This window comes from Patiria miniata, unplaced genomic scaffold (genome assembly GCF_015706575.1).
Source record: "Patiria miniata isolate m_02_andy unplaced genomic scaffold, ASM1570657v1 HiC_scaffold_17, whole genome shotgun sequence".
NCBI classification, from domain to species: domain Eukaryota; kingdom Metazoa; phylum Echinodermata; class Asteroidea; order Valvatida; family Asterinidae; genus Patiria; species Patiria miniata.
This window is the reverse complement of record NW_024037055.1, coordinates 4,171,304-4,196,230: the sequence shown is the minus strand read 5'-3', so window position 1 is coordinate 4,196,230 and position 24,927 is coordinate 4,171,304. Positions and strand designations below refer to the sequence as shown.

Here is a 24,927-nt window from a genome sequence, read left to right as displayed (position 1 = left end):
TTCTCCAAATTATGAAGTATAATTTGACCAATATTGAGCAAAACTACATTGAAGATTCGTTTTACAAGGGAGGCATCAATCACTTTTGAAAGGTTTGGTGTGACTATTATTTTGTAAAAATCACTTAAGATTCATTTAGGCCAAAAAAAGTCTCCGGTTTCTGGCATGCACGCGCGTCGCCGTAGCCATGCGCGTTGGCAAAATGATTTTTTTTTCAATGAAAGATGATGTCTCAAAACCGCCAAACTCACTGGTTTGACTGGAATCCTGCTGCTGCACAAGTTTAACGTGTTTTTAGATGGGGTTACGATCTAGAATAAGCTTTATGTGGCCTCTTTGGACTTATATATTTGCACTAAGTTTAGTCGGGCACCATTTGCAGTCATCAGCCGACATTTGAAGGGGAAAAAACCGGTAAAAAAAAAGCCGTGTCGCCGCACCACTAGTTTTGGGCAAGCTCCATACCAGAAACCGGAGACTTTTTTTGGCCTTAACGGAGCAGGGACATCTATTTTACAAACACTAGAGTTAAAGTTGCCTTTTATTCTGTAAGCTTGATTTAAAATTCGTTTATTGGAGAAGGGATTAATATATATTGTACACAGTCCAACGTAACCTTTATTTTGTACAATTTTATTTAAAATTTGTTATTGGAGTTCTAAGTGATGTAATTCTGAAAGTAAAATCTACCAAGGATTCCATTTCCCCAGTCCAAAAGTTGAGCTGTAATTGTCTTCCTTATTTTCGCGACCTTTTCTACACGTTTTCGAAAAACTGCTTTCGCCCACTGGTGTCCGTTTCAACTGGCCCCGCTTCACTTTGTCAATGAAAGGAATCAGATTGCAAAACAGGGCTGGGTCATAGGACTCGTGCATAACCTGATGAACCCCTACGCTGCCTTCGTACTGCCATTTCAAGTACTCGATGTACATTTCTGGTTTGGAGTCCAAGAGTTTCAAATAGTCTGCCAGCTCCTTTATGCTTTTGTAATCCCCAATGTAAATGAATGACTTGGGAGGCAGCAACTCCTCATAGACCTTCCGTCTGGGGCCGTACACGATGGGGACCACCCCTTGCATCAACGGCTTGTTCCAGAGTTTCTCGGTAATGTAATCCTCGCATTCGGCATTCTCCAACGACAAATAGAACTTGTACTGACGCACCAGGTCCACCGTGCATTTAGTCGACCAACTGGGCGAGCACTTGAGTTTCCCGCAGGCTCCGTACACATCGACTGGGACGTATTTCTGGAGTTCGCGTACGAAGTCACTTCTCGGCCAGAAGGTACCTTTGCAGTTACTTGCCATCCACAGGGCGAGCTTGGACTTCCCCTGAAGCCACTCGTCCGCCGACTTCGTCTCCTTCGCCATGGGTGTCCCGGGATCGTAGAACCCATACGGAGTGGTGATATCGGATCCTCTGTAATACGTCCACACGGCATTGACCGGTAACTGGGCTATGGGTGATACCTCGCCACGGTTGGACCGCGGGGATTCCCACGAGAAGTATACCCAGGTCTGGTCAGGGTTCATGCTAGCTGGGGGCTGGGGCTTCGGGATCAGATTCTTCATGAAGTGAAAGACCACGGCGTCCATTCCTGCAAACTTGTTCTTCTCGCCGGCAATCGAGATCTCCACGATGCAGTCGTTCAGACAGGAAACATTGGCTCTGATGTCTGGGCTCCCTTTTGACTGCCTTACAATGCTCTCTAGTGCTGGTCTGTGCTTGGCAAGTTTGTCTCCTTTGTCGTACACTTGGATCTTGTAAAAACAATGACCTGGGGACGGTTTGCTCAATTCCCGTTTTCTGGAGACCACAGTGACATCATTTCGCATCATAGTTTTGTTCGACGCTTCCTTGACATTATCTGAACTGTGGAGTCGTCCTTCTACACGACTGATATTGCTCAGCATAATGCTTCTCAGTGGCGCTCTCCTTTTCGTGTTCGTAAGCTGGATCTTTGGCACATAATCCAGTACAAGACACACATACACAATGGCGGCAATTAATACAATCAACAAGAAGGCCCCTTTCTGAAAAGAAACAGAAATCAAACAATAAGCTTTTAAGTTAAACACTTTAAACAAAATTGTATTCCTTTATAATGTATAGTCATGGATGAATGCAGGAGCACCATTGATGAACAGTACGTATAGTAACGACCACCTTTGGCTATAGTTGGTCTGATTAAAAACCGGTTATTTATTCCCAGCCTACAAAAAGCAGGATTGACTGACTGTGACTGTTTAAGCAACTTGGTATGATGCTTTGACTCCGGGTGCATACGAGTGATAAAACAGCTGCATATCATGCCAATGTCTAAATTCGAAAGAGTGAAACTATGGACAAGACTAGTAAATTTAGTTTGAAAAATCACTCCAATTTTGGATTGAAACACTTTGAAAGAGAATCACAGCATTCGAGACTGGAGCGAAAACTCGATATTTTCTATTGAATGAATTTCACTGTAACTCGGCAGTTGAACTCTGATCACTGTTCAACTTAAAACTTAAAAGCAACATTTTAGGTCCCAAGTCTTTGGTTTTCTTTGTTTTCCATTACTGTTAATACAACGTACCTGTTATAAACAAGGTAATTTGTAAAGTCCCAAGGACCTTGTTATATAAAGGTGTTCGACTGTATAGATTCAGTCGGTTGGGGTGAATGATTATTCATTCAAGTTGAGTGGATTTTCGCTCGAAAGGAGTGGATGTACATTCTGTGAATGATAAGAGACCAACGTTGTTTCGAAATCGGTTAAGTCAGCTCATATAGTGTTTGGTAAGGTAACCTCACCATATTTTCTGGTAGTGGTACGAGTGTTCGAGCCATTGATTTAGGACTACATGATGTACGTATGGGCCTAACTTTTGTATATGCCGTGTGGCATCAAGAGAGTGAATTTCAGCCCGATTGATGGCCTAATAAAAATGAGCAAATACTTACCGGTCCAGTCATATTGCGGTATCCCCTTTCTTCAAATAAGGATAACGATCAGTCGACTACATGGGCTCCAGTCTTTCATATCTATCGGAAGAATCATAAAGTAGTCATAGTTCAAAAATTGTATTCAAATCTTCACTCATATCATCACCATTCTTTATTCTCCAGTAAATCACGCTAAGAAAATTGGTCCGTTGAAAATGCGTTATTCCTGTGTCGCGTTTAGGACCTGTAGATCGTCTTTGAGACAAAATGTAAGTAAACTTATAATCAACTGCAAGAAACGATCTGGTATCAAAAGCTTTTACTAAATGGTTTGTGAATACAGGCGTTGGCCGGACACGTAAAAATGAGAAAAATATGGTACTGACACTATGAACACCTTCATCAGATGTTCATAGTGTGAGAGTATGAAGTTGATGAGCTTGTCGGCCAGTTAACAGAATTACTCGAAACTACACAGCAGTTATAAATAAGTAATATTTCACTCACCTTATAGGCCTGCAGTTATATTACGAAAGCGGAGTTGTGTTTTGCACTTGCATAGAACGGTGCTAACAGCACATGGGAGTAAACAGAGTTTCTGCATAAGCGATACTCAACAGAAGATTCACTTATCATCATGGCCACGTCTTCACCACCATCTACACGTATACCGTTAACCAGTCTGGTGCACACGAATGAATGAGAGCGTTGTTAACATGACAAAAGATCTGAAGATGCTTAATAGGAGGCAGTACAATGGCTTGTTTTGGTTGAGCAAACTACGTACGTGGCTAGTCTTGATGCAAGTCGTTCCTTTTGTAAGGATCATTTACATGTATAAATTATGTTTAATAAATACTTCCATAACAATGGGCGTATTAAAATCTTAGGGATGGGGGGCCAATTCGCACAGACAGTAAATGATATAATTCTCTCTCACAATGACTCATTAAGATCCAGATTTTTCTCCTCAATCAATTTATTACTGGGTCAAAACTCTAAGCCGGTATTTAATAGCTTTCTGCAGCTGCTCTGCATGCATACCTTTACACAGCTGTTTTGGTAACTCATGCACATTTCTGCTAATCAATGTCAGAATGCAACCAGATACGGCCAACAAGAGTTATGGAAATTAGATTTTTTGAAGACAATCTAACCCTATTTTCACGGCATATCGGAAAGAGATAAAATCTGTCGACTATACTTCATGGTCGCACATACAAATGATTAACTACTTTCTTGCGGAATGAATGGGATTAAGTCTCTTGGAGTTGCAATATTCATTAAAGGGAAAAAAAAGCGATTTGAAAAAAGCCACCTAAATTAGCATTACACTAACACTGTCACGGCACACCAGACAATTTACAGGCAACTTATTCTGGGCGATCTCCAAGAAAAAAATAAGGAATTTCCTTAAAAATGTCAGGAAAATGTAACGTGTTCTTCTTGAGGGTTTCTTTAGTTCGTAGTTTATTTGGTTGTCTCCAGGTTTCCTGTAAACATTGACTTATGTGACTTGGCCCTAATACTTGCAAGTGCATAGTTATTTACTTTGTTGCGTCACTCTTATTATTATTATTTTTTTTAAAGCAAACTACATGTTCACCCTGGAAGCTTTCATAGAATTTCAAAGAGCTGTTAATAGAGCTGCAACCGGCCATTACAAATTTGGAAAATTCGACCTGGCCCCATTGCCCTCCAGCCCCGACCCGACCTCGCAAGCAACTATATCTTCTTTGCCAAAATAATTTCTGTGTTTTGCAGCTCCTGGAAGTTGGCAACAGCAGTTGCCGTGGTGCGTCATCAAAATTATTGTAACTCAGAAACATACAATGCCTGAATAAATACCCGTCATCTGATTGGTCGTTGATCACATTTGTCCCAACCCACGGCCTGGCCGCACTGCAAAAATAGAAGTTTTATTCCACGGTAAATTGAAGTCCCATTGCACTGTCACACTGTTTGTGGCTCTGACAAATCGGATGACGAGGATATATTCAGGTGTTGTATAAAACAATTAATGAAGGTGTCAAATTTGTACAATTGAAAGAACAATTTCATTCCGTGACAGACAGAAAATGTTCCATTCCACGAGGCGAACTCATGAAATTACTCTTACCATTGCACTCATAAACGTTCATTATTTGTATGATAACAATTACTGGGCACGCTTTAGAAGACTATCAAGTATTGACTCATAGGCTTATCCAACTCAAAAACGCAGCATAATGTACAGCTTGTGATATACAATATATATAGCCCTTTCATTTTAAAAAATATTTTTACCCTTGATTTTTCTCAACCACATATTGTGGAACCTAGGCTTCATCTAGTGGCTTCGGCTTCATCTGTTAATTCAAAATCATGTTAACCAGTTCGCGCCGGGCGACGTGTATACACGCAAAGGTTTTGCGGTATTCGGAACAGATGACAGATAAACACGCAATGAGCGAGGCCGGAAATATCTGTCTGCGGCCCGCTCGCAGATAGCAAGGCCGGAAATATCAGGGTGTGCTACCCGCAGATGACGGCCTAACCCGGCGTCTCAGGTCTGGCATCGAGGGTCGTGAAAAAAAATGCCAAGATAGTTCCGGCGCGAACTGGTTAAAAAACTTTGGTGTATAAACCATGCATCTAATATTTGGTGCTTTATTATTAGATTTGATATTTCTGAAGCAGTTTCTGGAGCCAGTCAAAGACGAAGCGTAGTTTCGAAAAACCTCTTTACATGCATGAACTACATGCTGATTACCATTAATATTTCATAACTGCTCAACGTATAGATCATGCAGGCCATCTATGTACAACTACTATCTGATTATAAATTATACATATCATCAACTCTCTGAATAGTTTGAAATTTACATGATTAATATACACTGTATTATCATTATCTACATTTATACAAGCATATTTGTACAGTTTGCACTATCCCTTTAATAACTATACAGTTGCGTTTACAAAAAAAAATCAAAAAAATTCAAGACTTTCTTTTAAACACTTCATGATTTTACCGTCAATAACGCATTAAATGTGTAATTATGGGATTTATATAAGGTTGCGCGACTGTAAAAATAGTTCTTAAAGTCTAATACTACCGGTATGTTTTGTGGCAACTACATGTAGCCATCATGTGACCTGTCATGTGACAATAGCCAATAAATGAGCCACAAGATTGGTAATTTTTTACTACACCTTCAGACTCTGTTGATAAGTTTTGCAAAATGAGAGTGCTAGTATTTGATATTATTTATGGACTGATTGCTACATTTTTATTGACACTCGCTTAATATCTTGTGTAAAATTATATCAATGCACTGTGCAATCCTTTCAAACCAAAGCACTAAAAGACAATGGCAAAACCATAGCTCTAAATTAAAATATACTTATTATTAAAATATATCGGTTTGGAGGTTAGACCCCCAAAAAATAAATAGTCGGTCTCTGGTCAGCGCGCACGTCGATTTGAATCGTGCCCGTCAACCTTTTTTTTTTCTTCAAAATTGTCTGCGGTAGCTACAATAGCGCCCTCTATTTCTGCAACTTCTCAATTTTTTGTACCAAGGAATGGGGAAACCGCACCAAGGCAAATGATGGAGGGCACCAAGGTAAATTATGGAGGACACCAATGTATATGAGGACACCAAAAAAGCAAAAAAATAGTACCCACCTTGTATGTACAATCCATGCTTTAAAAAAAAAAAAAATCAATCAATTCTGGAACTTTGGTCTGACCAGAGACCGACTATTTTCATTTTTTGGGGGCCTTAGGCCTCTGAAAGGGCTTTTAAACACTAAACTGCAGTGCTGTGGTCGAGTCAAACACAAGTCTTTAATATCGAAAGTCCGGTCAAAAGTAAGTCAGAAGTCCAGTTACAAGCAACAACGTATTAACAATACAGACATTTCTGAATACAGTGAACCACCAAGAGGATGCCATGGAGGGTCCTTTTTTGCAAGTTTACGGTCGGCAAAACCATGGCCGACTCGCCATGATTTGAACAAATGTCAGTAGACAACTTTAGGAAATTTGTTGATAGATCGAGCCAAAGCATTTTTTCCGCGTCACAAAAAACACCATATCTTGATAAAAAAAAGAGAAGAAAAAGATACTCGAATCATAAGCTTACGAACCTACTGACCCGACAAATTTGTCGACCCTCTCCCACAATGCACTGCGAAAAATGGACTCTCCGTGGAAACCTCTCTCGGCGCACTATATTGGGAATCGCCCATATTATGACTGACTAAGCACCACCCATTTGAACTATTGTGACTTGAATTCAGACTGGAGGACTTGTGATGGTCTTGCAAAGACTTGTGATGGACTCGACTTCAACACTGCTAAGCTGGCTCTAAATTATTTCAGCTAAACCCTCGGCACACCCTCTATGTACATTTACATAACGGTTTAAAGGGAAAATACAACATTTGCAAACATCACAAAATAAAACTACCAACTCATTTTGAAATACCTTGCTGGGCTGTTAGTGAATGACAGTGTAAAGCATCCTGTAAAATCATGGCACCTTGTATACTGTCATTTTCAAGAAAAGTGGTATTTTTGTATCAATTTCCAAAGCTGGTCGGCCGACCAGCGTTGGAAAAAACTGGCTTTTTTTCAAATACAGGCCCCAATTGACCATCGCACTTGTTTGCAATCGATTACACACCTATGAACGGGTACAAGCCAGCTAGACTGGTTCCCTGACCTTACAATTTCCCAATGTTTGTAAACTGCTCTGTTTCTTCTTATATGGAGTCAGGGAACCAGACTACAGGAAAATGATTGTTTTTCTTGGTTTTTATAGCATTTTCGAACCCAAAACCTCAAAAAAGTCAGTGTAACTATATTTGCTATATATTTCCAACCCCCCAATTCCATCCATTTCTGAAAATTACAGCAAAAGCAAATGATGTATATTCCCTTTAATCCAAACACATTATTCTTACCACTACCAGACTGCAACAAATACAAAGATTTCTTAAGACACACACGGACACTAGCACGTTTGTTTATGGTGAGAATCGAGGATTTCCTTTTGTTCCTCTTCCCTTTTCCTTTGTTTGTACTAACTTTTTTGCAACAGCTCTCATTGGTTTTGTACACGTTTTCTAATCGAGGTCGTCCTCGATTTGGTTCCTGTCCTCAATTCACCGATGATGTTGCGTGTGTGTGTCCTCGATTTACACCATAAACAAACACACACAAGTGTGTATTTGCCTGCAATCGTGAACCCCCTATTGTCCCTCTTTTGTTTGTACTTGAACTTTTTAGGAAGACCTACCAAATTGGGGACCTATTGGGAATTGAGGACCCTATTTGTCCTCTATTGTTCAACGTCCCCTACTGATTGCAGAAACAAACTCACACACAAAATCATCTTGGATGATCAAAAGAAACAAAGACAACCACATGTGTATACCTAGACTTTCCCCCTTTTTCAGTTAAATGGAACAGGCTTACTGTCAAAGGTGCGTGTCACTCATAGCAAAAGCAAAGACCGATCCACTCGTGGATACGGGGATGGCCAAGCTAGCCGAGGGGTCCGGGATGTTTCTCTGTGGGGGGCTGGCATCATCAGAACTCAAACTGCATAAACTAGGTATAATAAACGCAATGATAAAGTATATGAGATTGACAATCACATAATATTCAAAATGCCTAAACGCTTAAAAGATTGAGAATTTTTGACTTTTGGTGACTTGTTTCTAAACCAAACCGAAAAAATGAAAACTGAGACGAGGGATATATTACCTTTGATTACTGCTGTTGTGAGATGGAGAACATAGAAGTTGTCTCTTTGGTGGGGTAGCATCACTGTCACTGTCATCTGTATTTGGAGAGAAAAAAAATGACTGAGTCTATAAAAGAAAATTCCCACGCCTTCCAAAACTTCCCAAGCCTTAAAAGTACGCTTAAGCGGCATGTTAAATCCTTACATCCTTTTGCCAGGAACAAAATTGGCTTTGCGTACCCACTTGAGTGGGACCTTAGCGCGCTTCGAACATTTTTGATACATTAGTATTACACGTTAACGTCCTTTTGCCGGGCACAAATAATGAATACCCTCCTTCCGTCTTTTGTTTACTGTTAATTATGTCACTATGATGTAGCCCCTTGAGACAATACATATATCAAATGAAAGATATTTCCAAGCTCTATCGATTATACGAAAAATCCAAATTGGACCTTTTGACCCAACTTTCGACCTTACGACCTTCTTCCAGGCACCTGACGATTTACAAACGGCAACTTCAATCAGGGTGAATACAGATTGAATGCAACTACGCTAAAAACTTGACGGACTTACATTTCCTCTTGAGGTTAAGTAGACTTGGTTTAAGTACAGGGCTCATGCTGCGTCTTGATGTCTGTCTGGTGGGGCTTGGTATCGGGCTGGGGGTGAGAGAGTTACTGCGCATGGAGATCTGCATCGATGGTGAAAAGCATTGCTGGAAGGGGGGACAAAAAAGGGGAATACTCATCCATTCCGTCTGTGCTACCGGTATGCATAACTACACCCTAAGAAGTGAAAGTTTTAAACTTTTAACATTACCACACAGTGCTGAAGAGGCAGATAGGAATTAGGTACCTTAGAACCTGACCGCTGATGTCAGGAACTGGTTGGGATCAGGTACCCGTAACCAACTTTACACATTACTTAGTAACTTTTCAGACACAGGCATGCAGCTTGGAAGAAACAAAAAAACGAGGGAACTCCAATCTTTACAAGACTTCGTTCAGTGTTTTTTTTTTCAATTTTCAACGGTATAAGTTTGAAGTGAAAAGCAAGGAAATCAGCTGATCCGAGGAAAAGTTGCATGCCTGCAGACAATGAAAAAGAAAGCTTTTGAATGCCATTTTGTGGAGAATCTTCAAAATGAAAACCATTCTACATGGAAATTTACATTTTATGCAACCCCGCGCCAGCCAAGAGTTGCCTTTAGAAGGTGCGATGCCCTTAAGAGTCTCTGTGTGCACGCATTGTGTATGGGACAAACGCCTCTACATGTACATATTGCCCCATCATATTTAGATCCTTAAAAATCTGCTCAGTGGTACGGTTTGCAGAAAGTACATCTGGAGCCCAGTTATTGTACATACATGTACATGTTACTTTACATAAGTTATGGGGTCGTACACAACTCTTAAGTCTAAAGCACAAGGAAAGTGCCGACAGGTTCCCATGCAAAGGTGGATCGGGGAAGGTTTCTGCCAAAATACACAGGGGATTTAAATTTGGGTCGAAATTCATTCTTCTGGCCAAAATGTTTCTATACTACACTGTACTGGCCCTGTTTGATGGCATTTCAAAAATTCCAGCCAGTCAATTCACCTTTCCTGGCGTCCGGTCTCTGTTGGGTGAGGGCGTAGATGGAACAGGAAGGGATGAGGTCAGGATCCGCAGCGGCTCTGAGAATGACGTCTTACCATCCGATCTTAGAGCCTTGATGCTCTCACCCTGAAACACAAGGCACAAAACGTTCCGTTATATATTTTGTAAATCTGTCAAAAACGATATACTGCTTACTAATACAAAAAAAACAAACACAAAAATTCAAATGAAACGAAAGTGGATGTTTACACAAGGCGAGTACCAGAGATTCCTTCTTTAAATAACCATCCCTCTCTGGCTGGCAATTTCAACAAGGCCAGTCCAGCGGTCAAAATAAATCAGGTGACTATTTTTAAAATTGTGTGCTCCTTGCCTTCATAAAGCAGGATTGACTGGCTGTGATTGTTAAGAAACCTGATATAGCTACATGTACGCTTTGACTGTAGGAGATTGATAAGACAGCTTTGCCTACCAGTCACTTGCTTTTGTCTGTAGATGGAATTTGACTGTTGGTGACTAGCCTGTGTAAAAAAGGCATGGCAGGGGAACAGGATTGAATTTTTGACTGTCTGTGACTGTACAGCAGATGGAATTTTTGCGTCAGGGTGATGTAAATCAAATTAGGTTTGCCCTTCACCGATGTATAAACACTGTATACTCAGTGTGTTACCTCCCGAGTGAAAGTTGGAAAAAATCACTCGGGTGGGACTCGAACCCGCAACCTCCTGCTTTCAAAAATTCCATCTGCTGAATAGTTAATGCGGTACCCACTGCTATGTACATCTGATTCGAACCAGCCAACCGATCCCGTTAGCTCGGTGGTCGAGTGGTAAGACATCTGCACTAGAAAGCAGGAGGTCGTGGGTTCGAGTCCCACCCGAGTGAGTTTTTCCAACTATCACTCAGAGGTAACACACTGAGTATACAGTGTTTATACGTCGGTGAAGGGCAAAACCTAATTTGATGTCTGTGACTGATCAAACAAAGGGAGGATTGTGAAGAACTGAATGTGCACCGAGTATCTATCACTAAAGATATTTTTAAATTACTATCACAAAGATATGCCCATTTAGTTTTAAAACTGAAGCATATAACAGTTGTACTTACCAACTTCATTTCATCACAAGAATGACTGATCTGAAAGGCGGACTGCACTTCTCTGTAGACGAAGATGACAAAATTCAAGAGTGTGATACAGCTGAGTAAAGGCCCGTCTCAAAATCGTATCCGGACAAGTTGCGGGTAGAATCATTCACTATGTCCGGAAGAAGCTCTGCATTTGTCCAGGATATGTTCCGGGAAAATTTTCGCATGAGCAACTGCTTGACTCATCAATACTTGTGACTTCAATGCGGGAAGATTGCGGGGAATTTGTTCAGAACCCTGCAACTTATACCCGATACAATGTCCAGGACTAATTGTCCCGAACTCGACCCAGATATAAATTGAGATGGAACCTAACTATCAAATAAACCAGCATGGATGCATACAACTGACACTGATTACGTTAAATCAATGTGAGGTTGAACAATGAATTGGAGTGGGATTTGGACCTGCATTCTCTAGAAAGTTGTTCGTTGCTCTACCAACTGGCCTTGTGTTGATAACCTTAAAACATGAATCGTTACAAAGCATTAATCCTAACCTTCCTGAAACCTCCAAAGTCCTCTGGGTGGTTTTGGAGGATTATGGAGGATTGTATGAGGCTGAATGGTGTTTGAAGAGGAGGATTTTTGGAGGATTGAGGCTAAATGCGTTTTGAGAGGAAGGGCTGTTGGAGGATTTTGAAGGATTGAGGCAGTGGGTATCCTTCATTGGAACATAAGTGCAACATTTTGGAGGATTCTGGAGGATTGAGGATGTTTCCTAGCAAAAAGAACCCACGGGGTTTAGGTTAAGGCTGCCTACTCTCTTAAAAATCCCTTAGAGCACATCAATTACAAGAGAACTTTGGGATCCATGGTTATCTAAGACTTTATAAGTCCACAAAAATCTGAGGAGCTAACCTTTCGTGCTCTGCTTCTCTGCTGCGAACATCCAGACTCTCTTCCTGTTGTATCTGTCGGATGCGCGATGGAATGCGCACCGGGGTACTCGCCTGGAAATCAATTCATCGACTCTATTTAAGTCCAGATCATAAGTTACACAAACCTTATTGTTGTAGAACAAAGCTTGTTCTTTGAATTGTCACTGTGCATTTACATGTTAACAAAAGCGAGGTCCTACAAACTTGACTAACAGCTAGAAATTAACCCTAACGTACCTGTCCATCAAAATCCACACCCCTGTTCGGGAGGATTTCGGCAGATTCAGAATACCTCCACTTTGAAACAGTTGGGGATTTTGATGGATTCAGGACAGTAAGCCAAGCGGTAAACGAAAGTTCATTGAACTGCTTCAACTGCTTGAACCTAGCCAGTTGCTCAAGGTGCATTAAGCTTTGACTGTTAAGTTTGGCGTTTAGAGCAACTGCGTTCGTATGCGACACATTGCCGTACTCATTTCGATTAAGTTTTGGCACGGCAGTAGCATGGCGTCTAGTAGCACAAGCCTTACGTTTGATTGGACTTGTGACAGAATTTGTGATGGACTCGACTTCAACACTGTCGTAAACAGGAAGAATGCGAACTGTACTCACATTGGCAGCTTTGCCATTGCCGGACAAGTTGGCGCTGAATCGTCGCACTCTCTGTCTCTCTCTGATTGGTTGAAATACGGGCGACTCATCACTAAGAGAAAGAGAAGAAATAAACACATAAATATACAAACATACAACTCTTTAACCTTAATCTTCCCAAATCCTCCACAAATGTCTTTGCAAAACGGAGGATTTTGCAGGATTGTGGCTACATGGCAAAACTGTACAGCCGATTTTGGAGGATGCACTGTGTCAAGGTCTTAGGCTGGACCTTGTGTTGTTTATGCTCAGCTGTGCATACATTTAGGCCTATGTTATCCTCTGCACTGCTCCAGGATGTCACTGGCTCTGCCTCAGTCAACATATTAAAACAATGAACATGCATGTCATGCCCATATGTCGTACCCATGTTAGGCCTCAACAGCGGCATCGTCCCAACTACATGTAGAGTTAGGTTTGTTTCGACTATAGTTAGGAATTCCCCAATTTTTGTTAATTTGGACAGTTTCAACTACAGTTGGGGCCATTTCCATATAGTTGCGGTGTAACACCTAGTCACCCACAAGAAAGTGCTGACCGCTGGTCACTGGCTTTACAAAATGTATCCAATGCGAGTACAAAGATATATTAGAGGTCACCATTGCACTGGGGAGGAGAGAAGCTAGGATCTAGTACCTCATCGTTGGTCCGTCAAACATGGGGGCGCTGTTGGACCTGCGCAGTATCCCCGTCTCCCTACTGTCGTCCGGTCTGGCGTGGCTGTCCCCGTTGGGGCTCAAGACTCGTTCGATCTCCATCTGCCCCTCGTCAGCAGACTCATCGTGACTGCAAATTGAGTCCTTATCTCCCATCGTGTACATGGGAACATAAACCAGTGTTTTTTGTACGACGAACTCAGGAGCTGAGTTTTTTCAGGAGCGCGATGAACACTCTTTTGACTTTGTCAAACAAGTATGAATCTGTTGTCTGGGAACTGAGTGGAAAACAAAAAGAAACTGTAAATTTAAGCAAAACATGTAATTGTATTGAATAAAATACAGAACATTTGGAGAAAAAAATTTCCAGATTTCCAGGGCATATATTTATTTCGAAAATTGAGGTCGTAGAATGACATGTGTAAGTGTACAAACATAACATGGTTTGAGGGTGGACAGTCGATATTCGCTCCCCGAGGACTTTGAAGTTGGCAAACTACTTCCTGAAGCAAAGAGTTTGTCAACTCCCAATACTGAGAGGTGTTAACAGCACAGTTCCACGATTGTTTTGTAAAACACATGCGTAGTAGACTGTCGTACGGGTAAATATTTACTGCCTTAGCAAAATGCCTTTCAATGCCATGCTTGCCTGAGGCTGGGCTGGAGATGGAGTCTTTCCTTGACATGTTTATTTCAGGCCTTGTCTTTTTTTCTTGCATTTTGCATGTATCTAAATTGAATCAGCAAGAAGTTCAGTACGACTAACATCACCAGTAATCACTGCAGTTGTTTCAGTGTTCACATTATTACTTTTTGAAAGAAAACCTATTTTTTTATACCAGGCAACTTGGCGAAACTTTTAGCCCCGACACTTAGTGACAGGACAGGCACATGCTGCCAACACTTGTTTTGGTTGTGCTGAAAAAGTCAAACATATCATTATCAAATTATAAAGCACAATATCATCAACTTCTGTTCCCGAAATACTGCTTAATTACAATTGGCACCCACGTAACACTCACAGAAAAGGTGTTGAAACTGGGGGCAATACTCACCAACTAAGGAAAGGAAATTTTGAGAAGAACTAACGACCCCATGTCAAAGTTTTTGGTGACATTGAAAGCGCCTAGCAATATTCCCTGCTGCATGCACAGTGCAGCAGTGCAGTACGTACACAAATGTACGTACGTACATTCTGTATTATATTACTATACTAATAATACCAAAATATGAAGAAGGTCGGACAGTCGGTGTAAAAAGTGAAACAGGAAGTACTTGCCCAGAGGTCATGATGGGGAAGGGCGCTCCCAGCGTTAGATAGGTAAAAGCAATTATTTTTTGCTCCACGCACTCAACTTGACGTGATAATTAAGTTGTGCAAAGCTGCTAATAAACTTCTTGATAAAATCATCATTTTGCAGAACTGAACATTTTAAAGTAGTTTATTCTCTGAATATTTGAACAACTTCAGGAAAGTTGTAGACTTTCGAAGCACTCGACGCTGCCAGTTCCAGGTTACCTCCTCCCGCCCCCCCCCCCGGCAGTCGAACACCTTTATAATTGGGACTTTACAAATTACCTTGTTATAAATATAATAACGGATACCTTGTACTATCAGTAATGGAAAACGAGATAAAACAAAGGAAAATAAGACTTGGCGCCTAAAATGTTCCTCAGTGTTTGTATAAGCCTTGACATTCTTATTCCTCCATGCAATAACCAAGTTTCCCTGTTTTATGCATGATGACCAAATCTCAACATGTCACTATTTTATCGGACAGGCCTAGCTTTTATTTGCCCCTTTTATTCGTTCATTTATTTATCCCTTTATTCGTCTCTTCATCTTTGCAAAGTTGATTTTCCCTTTCATGAAAACCCGCTTTAGTTGGCAGATTAACTTGAAATTATTTTACGCATGAGATTATATACATGTACTACGTAGCCTTACGCGCGTTCACCTATCCAACGCTAGGGGCGCCCTCCCATAGCCCCATAAGTGACGTCTTGTGTTTCATGGGTCACTGTACAAAAAGATGTCAATACTTTTTTGTACACAGGTCGTACGCTGTACTACTACACGTACAGACATAAACGGAGCCACCATGCGCCGCCGCCGCGCGCGCCGTGTAATAAACACGTACGTACCGGAGATATCGAGAACGTCAAAGAAAGAACTTCTTTTGATTGGTCCCCGCCGAATTTGGCTGATGACCTCCTGTGAATTTTCTTCACACTAAAGGCAGTTTGACACAAACTTTAAGTCATTTTTGTGCGTAAGTATTTGGTTATACATTGTACATAAATATAAACTGAGCGATTTTGATGAGATTCTGAATTTTTAATAATCCGCTGGCACAATAAAACAAAGTTCGGGAAATCACAAATTAACGCCAAACTGCCGAAAGAGGGCGCTCGACGCGCGCGACGATATTTTTTCTTGGACAGTTGAATTAGTAGGCGTGGCCCAGCCGGGATGGCGGTGAGACTGTTTGCACAAGTTAAAAATTAATGCAAAGTTCTAAGAATGCTTTTCACAATCAGTCGTATATTTATACATTCTTAAGAATTCATATGCTCACAATGGATGAAATATACCTCTACATAATTATTACATTGTAATTCAATGCACAGCACTTCAATGTCTGTAAATGTTTAGTGCAATTGCCTGAATAAATAGGGCTTTTACAATCCATTGGACCACGTGTAGGCTACTTTTGCTACGCATCTGCACTTCTGGATAAAACAAATTCAAGATCTCACAGACTCTCTTGGGAGTTCTTTTTAAAGGATTATCAATGTATGTCTGACCAAGCAAGTAAATTCAAATACTATGACACTTCTATTACAAAGGTTATTATTTACTTACTTTAAGTTAAGAAACTTACTGTTTTTGCCGCACGATTACATGAAACTATCTTCAGACGTTTATTTCAATGTCAAACTTTCCTACATTGCTGACATTTGCTGATGCTGATTTTAGGCGAGTTGTACAGAGCACGGTATTACATTCACACAGCAGTGAAGACTCATGCACTTTCATTTACTTTGTAGGGCTTTAAAAAAATACTGGTATTTTCTTCTAAGACTTTCAAAACTTAAACAAATACATGCAACTATTTCAATAAACCTACATAAATATATTCCCTTCATCATTTACGTATTCACTTTTCCCTGGGACATTGTTCACACTTGTGCAGGGTGTATAAAAAAAGGTAATCAAAAAATAATGGTAATGTTAAAATTGTGATCTTAAACACAGTCAGTATACTTTATGGTTGCGTGCATATATTTTTTGCATAGGGACCGAGTTTACCAGAGACTGAGATGACTTGAGACCGAGTTGCCTTGAGACCTAGATGACTTGGATTGAGTTGAACAGGGACTGAGCTGACTTGGGGCAAGATGACTCGGACAGAGTTGATTTGGGATCGAGTTGACCTGGGGGACATCTCTATAGTCTAAAGTACATTATTACCATCGGTCCGACGTCCCATTGGTCCGACGTCCCATTGGTCCGACGTCCCATTGGTCCGACGGCCCATTGGTCCGACGGCCCATTGGTAGAAACGTCCCATTGGTAGAAATGTCCCATTGGAAAGAGTTGGTTTGGGACCGAGTTGACCTGGGGGACATCTCTATAGTCCGAAGTACCATTGGTCCGATGGCCCATTGGTCCGACGGCCCACTGGTCCGACGGCCCACTGGTCCGACGTCCCACTGGTCCGACGTCCCACTGGTCCGACGGCCCACTGGTCCGACGGCCCATTGGTAGAAACGTCCCATTGGTAGAAATGTCCCATTGGAAAGAGTTGGTTTGGGACCGAGTTGACCTGGGGGACATCTCTATAGTCTAAAGTACATTTGTACCATTGGTCCGACGGCCCATTGCTCTATACGTTCCATTGGTAAAAACGTCCCATTGGTAGAAAGGTCCCATTTGAAAGAGTTGGTTTGGGACTGAGTTGACCTGGGGGACATCTCTATAGTCCGAAGTACCATTGGTCCGATGGCCCATTGGTCCGACGGCCCACTGGTCCGACGGCCCACTGGTCCGACGTCCCATTGGTCCGACGTCCCATTGGTCTTAGGGTTAGGTTCAGGGTTACGGTCAGTCAACCTGAACCAGTGGAACAAAACAGTTATGGGCCTTGTGGCTGTAAATAACCCCCACCTTCATCTGGGTTCATTATCGGCAGGCAAGCCCCTAACATCACGTTTAAAACTGCCCAGTCACACTACATGTATATCCCCTGTTTTGAACAGGTTTTCTATGTCGCGATAAATCCAACAATATCAAGCGGACCTTTTTGACCTGCGCCATGAATTATAAAATCTGTTTTCTAGAAGCTGGATTCTATTGGAGGTAGCAATCCTTAAAGTTTGAATTTGGTGGCTTTTGTTTGATTCAGCATGGTGCCTACAGATATCCTAAGGGGCAAGCGGCATTGGCAATCTGCACTTTTGCTTTTGTTGTAACAACTTTGGAGTTTGTACTTGCTCACTATGTGCCTCCTACAGAGCAAAAATACTCAAGTGGTAACTTGACCAACAGCCTTAAGTTAAGTTGTAGCAATTTTACACGCAAATACTTCTCCCTAAATGTACATTCATTGCATTCCACTTTCATTGTGGACTATTGTAAAGAGATCACTCAATCATAATACTGATAATTTCATAAATAACATAATTGATATAAATAATTCATTTACATGCAGTTAAAATGTGACAGAAGCCCAAAAGTGCATGTACACACATACATTTGTGCTTTATGTGTAGTTTATACATGTACATGTACAAGCAATTTTCTCACTGTTTTACCAAAACAAGGCAAACCCAACATGCCCAACAGTGACAAATGTCAACATTTTACTGGCTGGCCAATCAACATATAAATGCACACATTAAAATCGTCACCCGCTACATACAAACATTATAAAAAGCATATTCATTAAATGAATTTGCGTTTTGAATTCATCTAAACATGTATGAATAGTTTAATTACGGTACCCGCTGCTGGCTACATGTACATCAGATTCGAACCAGCCAAGCGATCCCGTTAGCTCGGTGGTCGAGTGGCAAGACGTTTGCACTAGAAAGCAGGAGGTCACGGGTTCGAGACCTACCTGATTGATTTTTTCAAACTGTCACTCGGGAGGTAACACACCGAGTATACAGTGTTTATACGTCGTTGAAGGGCAAAACCTAATATTGATTAAAAAACATCCATAGATCATTACGTTTTGGTTACACAACCCACAATTTTGTTGATGTGGGCTACGTCTCTAGGCATAAATCTTCATTCACTTCTTTTGTCACCAAGTTTGAGAAAAAGTACCCAACTACATAGCACATGTACTTGTATGTACTATATGTAAATTGGGATTTGGGGCTGAGATCTTACCAAATCTACCCTTGGTACCAGTTATAAAAGACTGTGTGAGTTAAATAGCATGAATTAAAAGGGTGCCCTCAACTAGGAAGCTGCCACATTTGAGTCTGAAGCAAAGAGCTGTCAGAAAAATTTAAAGTGCAATTTACTTGCAAATGCTCCCATGTTTCAGCTTTTCTTTCAAATTTCATAAGTTCCTGAACTTCAATACTTAGTCTTCATCTTCCTGCACCGTTTCCTGTTTGATTGCTATGGAAACATCTTGCACACTCCCCCCGTCTTCTGTGGTCGAGCCCTCCTGAGCAGCTTGGGATGCCTCTGATTCCTTGACGGCATCGTTGTCTGTTTCCATGGCAAGAGCATCTGGAGGTTTTGGACCTTGAACTTCTGCAAAATGGCAAAAACAGGATCCATTAGAAGGAATTTTCCGATTGCACAACACATCATCAGATGTAAATATCACAACAGAATGGGTTCGGAGAGCTCTCAAAATTTTGAATCTGAAATAACCCTCAGTAAGAATGTCTTAGAAGTACTTTTAAGAATAAACGGAAAGGACAATTTACTTTTTAAAGTGAACATGCAACATTTGCTTTTGCTGTAATTTTCAGAAATGGATGGATTCGGGGGGGAGGGGTTTACAGCAAATGTTGTCAGACTGACTCATCTGAAGTTTGAGGTTCGTAGATGCTGGAAAAACCAAGAAAAAAACACTCAAGTGCCTGTGGTTCCCTGACCCCACTTAAGATGAAATGGAGCAATCTATAGGCGTCAGGGAATTGTAAGGTCAGGGAACCAGTCTAGCTGGCTTGTACCTGTTCATACATGTAGGTGTGTAATCGAATGCAAAACATATGCGGACTAACTAAATATGGTAAATTGGGGGCAGTATTTGCCAAAAAATCCAGTTTTCTTTCAATGCTGGTCAGCTGACCAGCGTTGGAAATTGATACCAAAATACCACTTTTCAAAATTACCACAAACCAAGAGTTTGCCACAGAGAGTTCATTTTTTCCAGTGCATTGTGGGAGATGGTCGACAAATTTTTCCGGTCTGCAGTTTCGTAAGCATATGATTCGAGGATCTGTTTGCCTTTTCTTTTTTTTCCAATATGGTGTTTTTTTGTAAGGCGGCAGAACGCTATGCTCCAATCCTTAACAAAATAGCTCAAGTTGTCTACTGACACTCATTCAAATGGGCCATGTTTTGTTGACCATAAACTTGAAAAATGGACTCTCCATTGCAAACTCTTGGTGGCGCACTGCATTGTGAAACGCCCAAATTAAAGGGGCAAAGACTTTTCCATTGAGCGGTATGCCAATGACATGGATTACCAAAACAGTACCTGCAGCAATGGTGTGTGTGTGGTCCACAGAGCATTCAGCTTTTCCACTGTCATCCATGTCTACAGATTTCCCATCAGCGCCACAGATGACATGCCCGTGCACGGTCTGCATGTGTAACGCCACTGCAGTCACCCTGACTGCCGTCTTGCAAATCTTGCACTCCGTGAACGAGTTCTTTTTGGACGCAGCAGAGTGCTTGTCGACAATGTGTCGCTTCAAGAGCTTGTAGTGCAGGGTGCAGTAACGGCAGACAGCACACCGAAAGAGCTGGCTGGTTTCTATGTGCACCCGCCGATGGCTTAGAAGCTGGGCTCTGGAATGACAAACCTTTCCGCAAATGTCGCAAACACGTTTAACTTTGGAGCTTTTCCTTTTGCTCGCTGCTTTTCCCCGAGCCTGTTCGGCATTCAAGAAGGCAATATATTCGGCACTTTCTTGTGGTTCACTGATACGTCTTGTTAGCAGATGATCAACAGTTCGGGCAGCATCAGCCCCGAAGTAAGTAGATGAAATAGGTACATTGGATGAGCTTACAACTGAAGTCTCTGCGAAAATGGGATGTTCATTATGTGATGAGGATAAGAATGGTTGTTTTGGCCTTAAAAATGACATTCCAACTTCACCTTGTCCATCCCCCATCTTGTTTTGTCTTACGCTTCTGATGATGGCATCTCCACGTTTCACCTGGTTTACTATGCCTGTGTCAATGCCTAGACCTCTTGACAAAGTCAATTTCCTGTTCACTGATTGCATCTGATCATCCTCATTATCCCTTGGATCCGACCGGCACCTTTCTCTCCCGAGGTAACCTTCATCATATTCCTGAGCAGAACACCTGCCTCTTCCACATCTGCCACTTCTATTTGTCAAACACTGCTCCTCGCATGATTCCGAGGGCAGATTGATCTCGCAGACATCACAGTCGACCAAGTGGGCTTTCAACAACTTTCTGGCAGCGCAGCACATGATCTTGTTCAAGTCAACCTGTATCGTCAAGGATGTTCTTGCAAGGCTTGCGGGAGAATCCTTAGGAAGACTTCCATGCTGCAACCTTTGATTCCGGTCAACGTCAAACGTTGTGTTCGGGTATTGTTTCCTGACTGGAGTCTTTCGACCATGGAAATTGGAGCTTTCCACTCTTTCTCCTGTCTTGTTTATGAATGAGGAATGATCTCTGATGTTCAGTTGGCTTGTTTTTTGGGGGGACTGCTGCATTTGATTTCTCTGACCAGAAATGTTGGGTGGAACTGCTGTTCTAGAAATCTGCTCCACCATGATCACATCTTCTGAAGCCATTTGGCCACTTCTGCCTTTATGTTCATTAACTTTACGGGCCGAGGATGGTTTCATGGTGGAAACATGTCTATGGCGGAACATGCTTGTCTGAGAGGGCAGAATGGCATCCACAGAAGGTGTGACGTCCTCCTTTGTCCCACCTGGAGTAGTATCAGTTCCAGGATAGTAAACAGTGTCTGGGCTCTCTCTAAGATGAGAGAAGGCAAGCGGTTCCACTGAGGAACCTCCATTCATGCTTCTCGGACTGAAGTCCTGGTGCTTACCCACACCCGATGGGGCAACTTGGATATCCATTCTCTGTCTTCCTTCCAGAACTTCCTCAAGATCTTCTTCAGTCTGGATGATCTTTATCCCTGATCCAGTTTTCTCAAGGTGGTCCACAGTACTTACATGTAAGCTTTTGGAGGAAACTGACGGAGGACTACCACAAGCTTTACTGCCAAGCACCAGTGGACTATCTAAGATATTTTTCAGGGTCGAGTGGCCAGCGGGTCTGCCTTGCTTCCTTTTGAGAGCTCCTGTGATCGGTTCTTTGTATATTGCTGGCTGCAGAGGACTTTCTGGTTTGATAACTGGGGTTCTGTCTGGGGATATTAAGTTTGGTACATGTATTGATGGAACTTCGTTACTTACAATACTAGTTTGGGTTTGAATTTTCGGGGTTTCCTTACTACTGTCAAATTGGTGATTGAGCACAGACATTTGTGGTGAATCAACTTTAGGTGATGGAGACGATGCAGTGGCTGCTCCGACGCCACCGGCGAATATGAATCTGCTGCCATCTGCGTAGTGTCTTGTTGAAAATTCAGTGATGGGCGTTGAGTTGTTTGCGGGTAAAACCTCAACAACATCCTCTTCCTGGCTGCTGCTGGTGGCGCTTTCACAAGGGAACACCGGTGTTACATGTGGACTTGAGGAGGCAGCTTCAGATACAGGGAAGCTCCCCCGGTCCCTGCCGACAATCTGGACCGGATCACCGTCAATCAAGACCACATCTTGAACATTGCCGTACACATTTTCAACCACAGGCATCCGTTCCTCACCGCTGGACCGGTTTCCGATGGGATATGCACACATGGCCGGGGTGGAACCGCACATGGTCACATGATCGGCTTTGTGGACTGTTGCCATGTGCCGGAAGAGGTTCTGCTTTCTTGCCGAGGCATAGGAGCAGGTGCCACACTTGTAGGGCTTCTCCCCCGTGTGTATCCGCATGTGGATGGACAGGTTGGTGGCCGAGGGGCAGGAGAACGTGCAGTATTTGCACTGGAAGGGTCTGCGCCGCACCTTAGGGAACATGAGATTTGTTACCCTGGAGCGACCTCCACTGCTGTACAGTGCCGATTTCATCGATCCTGAACTATGATGGGAGACGTCTGAGCTATCGTTACCCTGGAATACCTGTCTGTCGTGATCGAGGGCCGACGTGTAGTCCAAATGGGATGGGAACTCATTCAGATTGATGTGATCGTTGGAAGTGCTGGGAACCGAGGCTGTAGGTGAGGTCATCTCCACGTGCCCATCGCTTTGATCTTGTACATGCTGCATGGTGGCCAGTCTGCCAAAAGTAATTCACAAGCATAATTTCTGAGTTCAAATGATAGACAACAATTCCTATCAATCAAATCAGTCTGGTGAGTGGCCATAGAATGGGGCCGGCATTAGGTCCGATTTCCCTCCCCTGAATTACATGGACAGCCAAGCCTAGGCCTAGTCAATGGACTATCCCCTTGCACAGCAAGGGTCTATGATATGCAAGCAGATTCGATGATTAATTATGCAAAACTGTATACATATATATCGTGTCCTCGGTTACCCATTGTCACAGACATCTATAAATAACACCTACATGTAGACACGTCTATTAATATGATGCTTTTATGCTGTGAATTGAGCAACGAAAGGCGGCTTCACGCGGCCTGTAATGATACGTTACATGATGCACGAACGTCCTGTGGCTTTGAATGATCATCACACCATATTTCAAATACTGTGCATTTATAAGGACACTCTCTTGTGGCATTTTTTGTGCATCATGTCATTTTTTTAGTTAGAAAATTTTCTTGATTCTCCATAGACTTCGTAGGCTACACAATCGCAGAAGTGGCGTCACGTCAGGTTGCAACATTTTTTTCCAAATGAATTTCTATTTTACTCATATTTTTTTAAGAGTTGCCGAACAATTCCAAAGAAAGTCGGACAAAATAATTTTCAAAATGGTGGGCTGAAGTGATATTTGCGAATGAACAAATTTACACACAAATAGCCGTTGTAAATGTTGTTTTTAACCTCGTCCAAGCCAAGTTTGGTGAAATCGATCGTGAGTTTATTGCGAGATGCGTAACAAATTTGTTGCGGAAGTCTTACGCATGTGATGGTGCAAGCGACGCACTTTTTCGTAAACGCAGTGGCTATTGTTACGGCAGCCGTAACGCATTTCCCATTTTCTATCGTTACGGTAGACTGCAACCTGGCAACTTTTATAAAAAAACATGACAAGAAAATATAAAATTAGAAGGAAAAAAGTGAATTTGAACTTTATGAAATTCGGACTTTATTTCCCTTTTAAAAAAAATCCTCCAAAGCCTCAGGTTAGAAAAGGAAAAAAATTCGAGTGCAAAACTGAGATTCGAACCCGCAAACCTCGCGGTGCAAAATCCTACCCTCTATCGGCTGAGCTGGCGCACTGCTCGACAAAACGTGGGGAAACAAATAATTATATACCTGCGTGCGTATCAAAAAAATATCGATAGCCACTTCGTTTCGTAAAATCGGCTGCTGGCCCCATATTTGAAGTCCGAATGACAAATGGCACAGAGAACCGACTACCTTTTTCTGAATAGCCTAAACACTGCCTATTGCTGAATACCAGATTAGAAATTGACCACTTCATTAAGTTCAAGTGACAAGTTCAAGAGCCCATCCATTCCAATTTCATGAATTTCCATGCCCAGTGTTTGTTGACATCTATTAAACGATATTTCAGAAACAATTGTATAACACAGCTATGCTATTTCGAAACACATTAAACAAAACTAAAGGATTCTGAATTGTATAAACAAAAAAATGCCAAATTCGTGGACTTTTACCAGGTTTTTAACGATAATTTCGGCACTCGGTCGAGCATCGCTCCAATCTCTTGACCTTTGACATGCTTCAATCGCTGGTGATCCACTGATACATTATCAAGCTGTGCCGGTTGTGAAGGAAACCAGGGAAATTCACTCTCTGATTGGGCGCTTTAAGAGCACAAACCTACTCTCTTCAAGCCCAATTAAACCCGCTCCTCGTGCGT

At 42.0% G+C, this 24,927-nt stretch overlaps 3 protein-coding genes across 4 annotated transcripts; all 3 read right to left on the bottom strand.

Moving 5' to 3' along the window:
- Positions 1 to 493: 493 nt before the first annotated feature.
- Positions 494 to 3,608, bottom strand: LOC119723537 (alpha-(1,3)-fucosyltransferase 7-like). Its single transcript, XM_038194241.1, has 3 exons — positions 3,436 to 3,608; positions 2,947 to 3,027; positions 494 to 2,033 (listed from the first exon to the last, which is right to left on the bottom strand). The coding sequence occupies exons 2-3, from the start codon at positions 2,956 to 2,958 to the stop codon at positions 687 to 689; spliced, it is 1,359 nt and encodes a 452-aa protein (XP_038050169.1). The 5' UTR covers positions 2,959 to 3,027; positions 3,436 to 3,608; the 3' UTR covers positions 494 to 686.
- Positions 3,609 to 8,147: 4,539 nt separating this feature from the next.
- On the bottom strand, positions 8,148 to 14,800 carry LOC119723536 (protein FAM122A-like). Of its 2 annotated transcripts, none has more exons than XM_038194239.1 (9): positions 14,657 to 14,800; positions 13,582 to 13,879; positions 12,907 to 12,997; positions 12,275 to 12,366; positions 11,376 to 11,427; positions 10,269 to 10,394; positions 9,243 to 9,384; positions 8,687 to 8,762; positions 8,148 to 8,530 (listed from the first exon to the last, which is right to left on the bottom strand). In XM_038194239.1, exons 2-9 carry the CDS (start codon positions 13,764 to 13,766, stop codon positions 8,398 to 8,400), a joined length of 897 nt encoding a protein of 298 aa, XP_038050167.1. In that variant the 5' UTR covers positions 13,767 to 13,879; positions 14,657 to 14,800; the 3' UTR covers positions 8,148 to 8,397. The 2 variants fall into 2 exon arrangements, with proteins under 2 accessions (XP_038050167.1, XP_038050168.1); XM_038194240.1 differs by lacking the exon at positions 14,657 to 14,800 and adding an exon at positions 14,441 to 14,528.
- A 3,080-nt stretch (positions 14,801 to 17,880) lies between these two features.
- LOC119723533 lies at positions 17,881 to 24,863 on the bottom strand. Its single transcript, XM_038194237.1, has 3 exons — positions 24,722 to 24,863; positions 20,336 to 23,190; positions 17,881 to 19,377 (listed from the first exon to the last, which is right to left on the bottom strand). The coding sequence occupies exons 2-3, from the start codon at positions 23,178 to 23,180 to the stop codon at positions 19,202 to 19,204; spliced, it is 3,021 nt and encodes a 1,006-aa protein (XP_038050165.1). The 5' UTR covers positions 23,181 to 23,190; positions 24,722 to 24,863; the 3' UTR covers positions 17,881 to 19,201.
- Positions 24,864 to 24,927: the final 64 nt, after the last annotated feature.

What these genes read in the sequence shown, in the direction of transcription:
- LOC119723536 (XM_038194239.1), bottom strand. Translation starts at nt 13,766, where the DNA reads ATGTACACGATGGGAGATAAGGACTCAATTTGCAGTCACGATGAGTCT. An exon ending in GCAATGGCAAAGCTGCCAAT is followed by an intron (nt 12,367 to 12,906) that starts GTGAGTACAGTT and finishes ATTGATTTCCAG; the next exon opens with GCGAGTACCCCGGTGCGCAT. An exon ending in AGAGAAGCAGAGCACGAAAG is followed by an intron (nt 11,428 to 12,274) that starts GTTAGCTCCTCA and finishes CTTCGTCTACAG; the next exon opens with AGAAGTGCAGTCCGCCTTTC.
- LOC119723533 (XM_038194237.1), bottom strand. Translation starts at nt 23,180, where the DNA reads ATGCAGCATGTACAAGATCAAAGCGATGGGCACGTGGAGATGACCTCA. An exon ending in CACACACACCATTGCTGCAG is followed by an intron (nt 19,378 to 20,335) that starts GTACTGTTTTGG and finishes GCCATTTTGCAG; the next exon opens with AAGTTCAAGGTCCAAAACCT.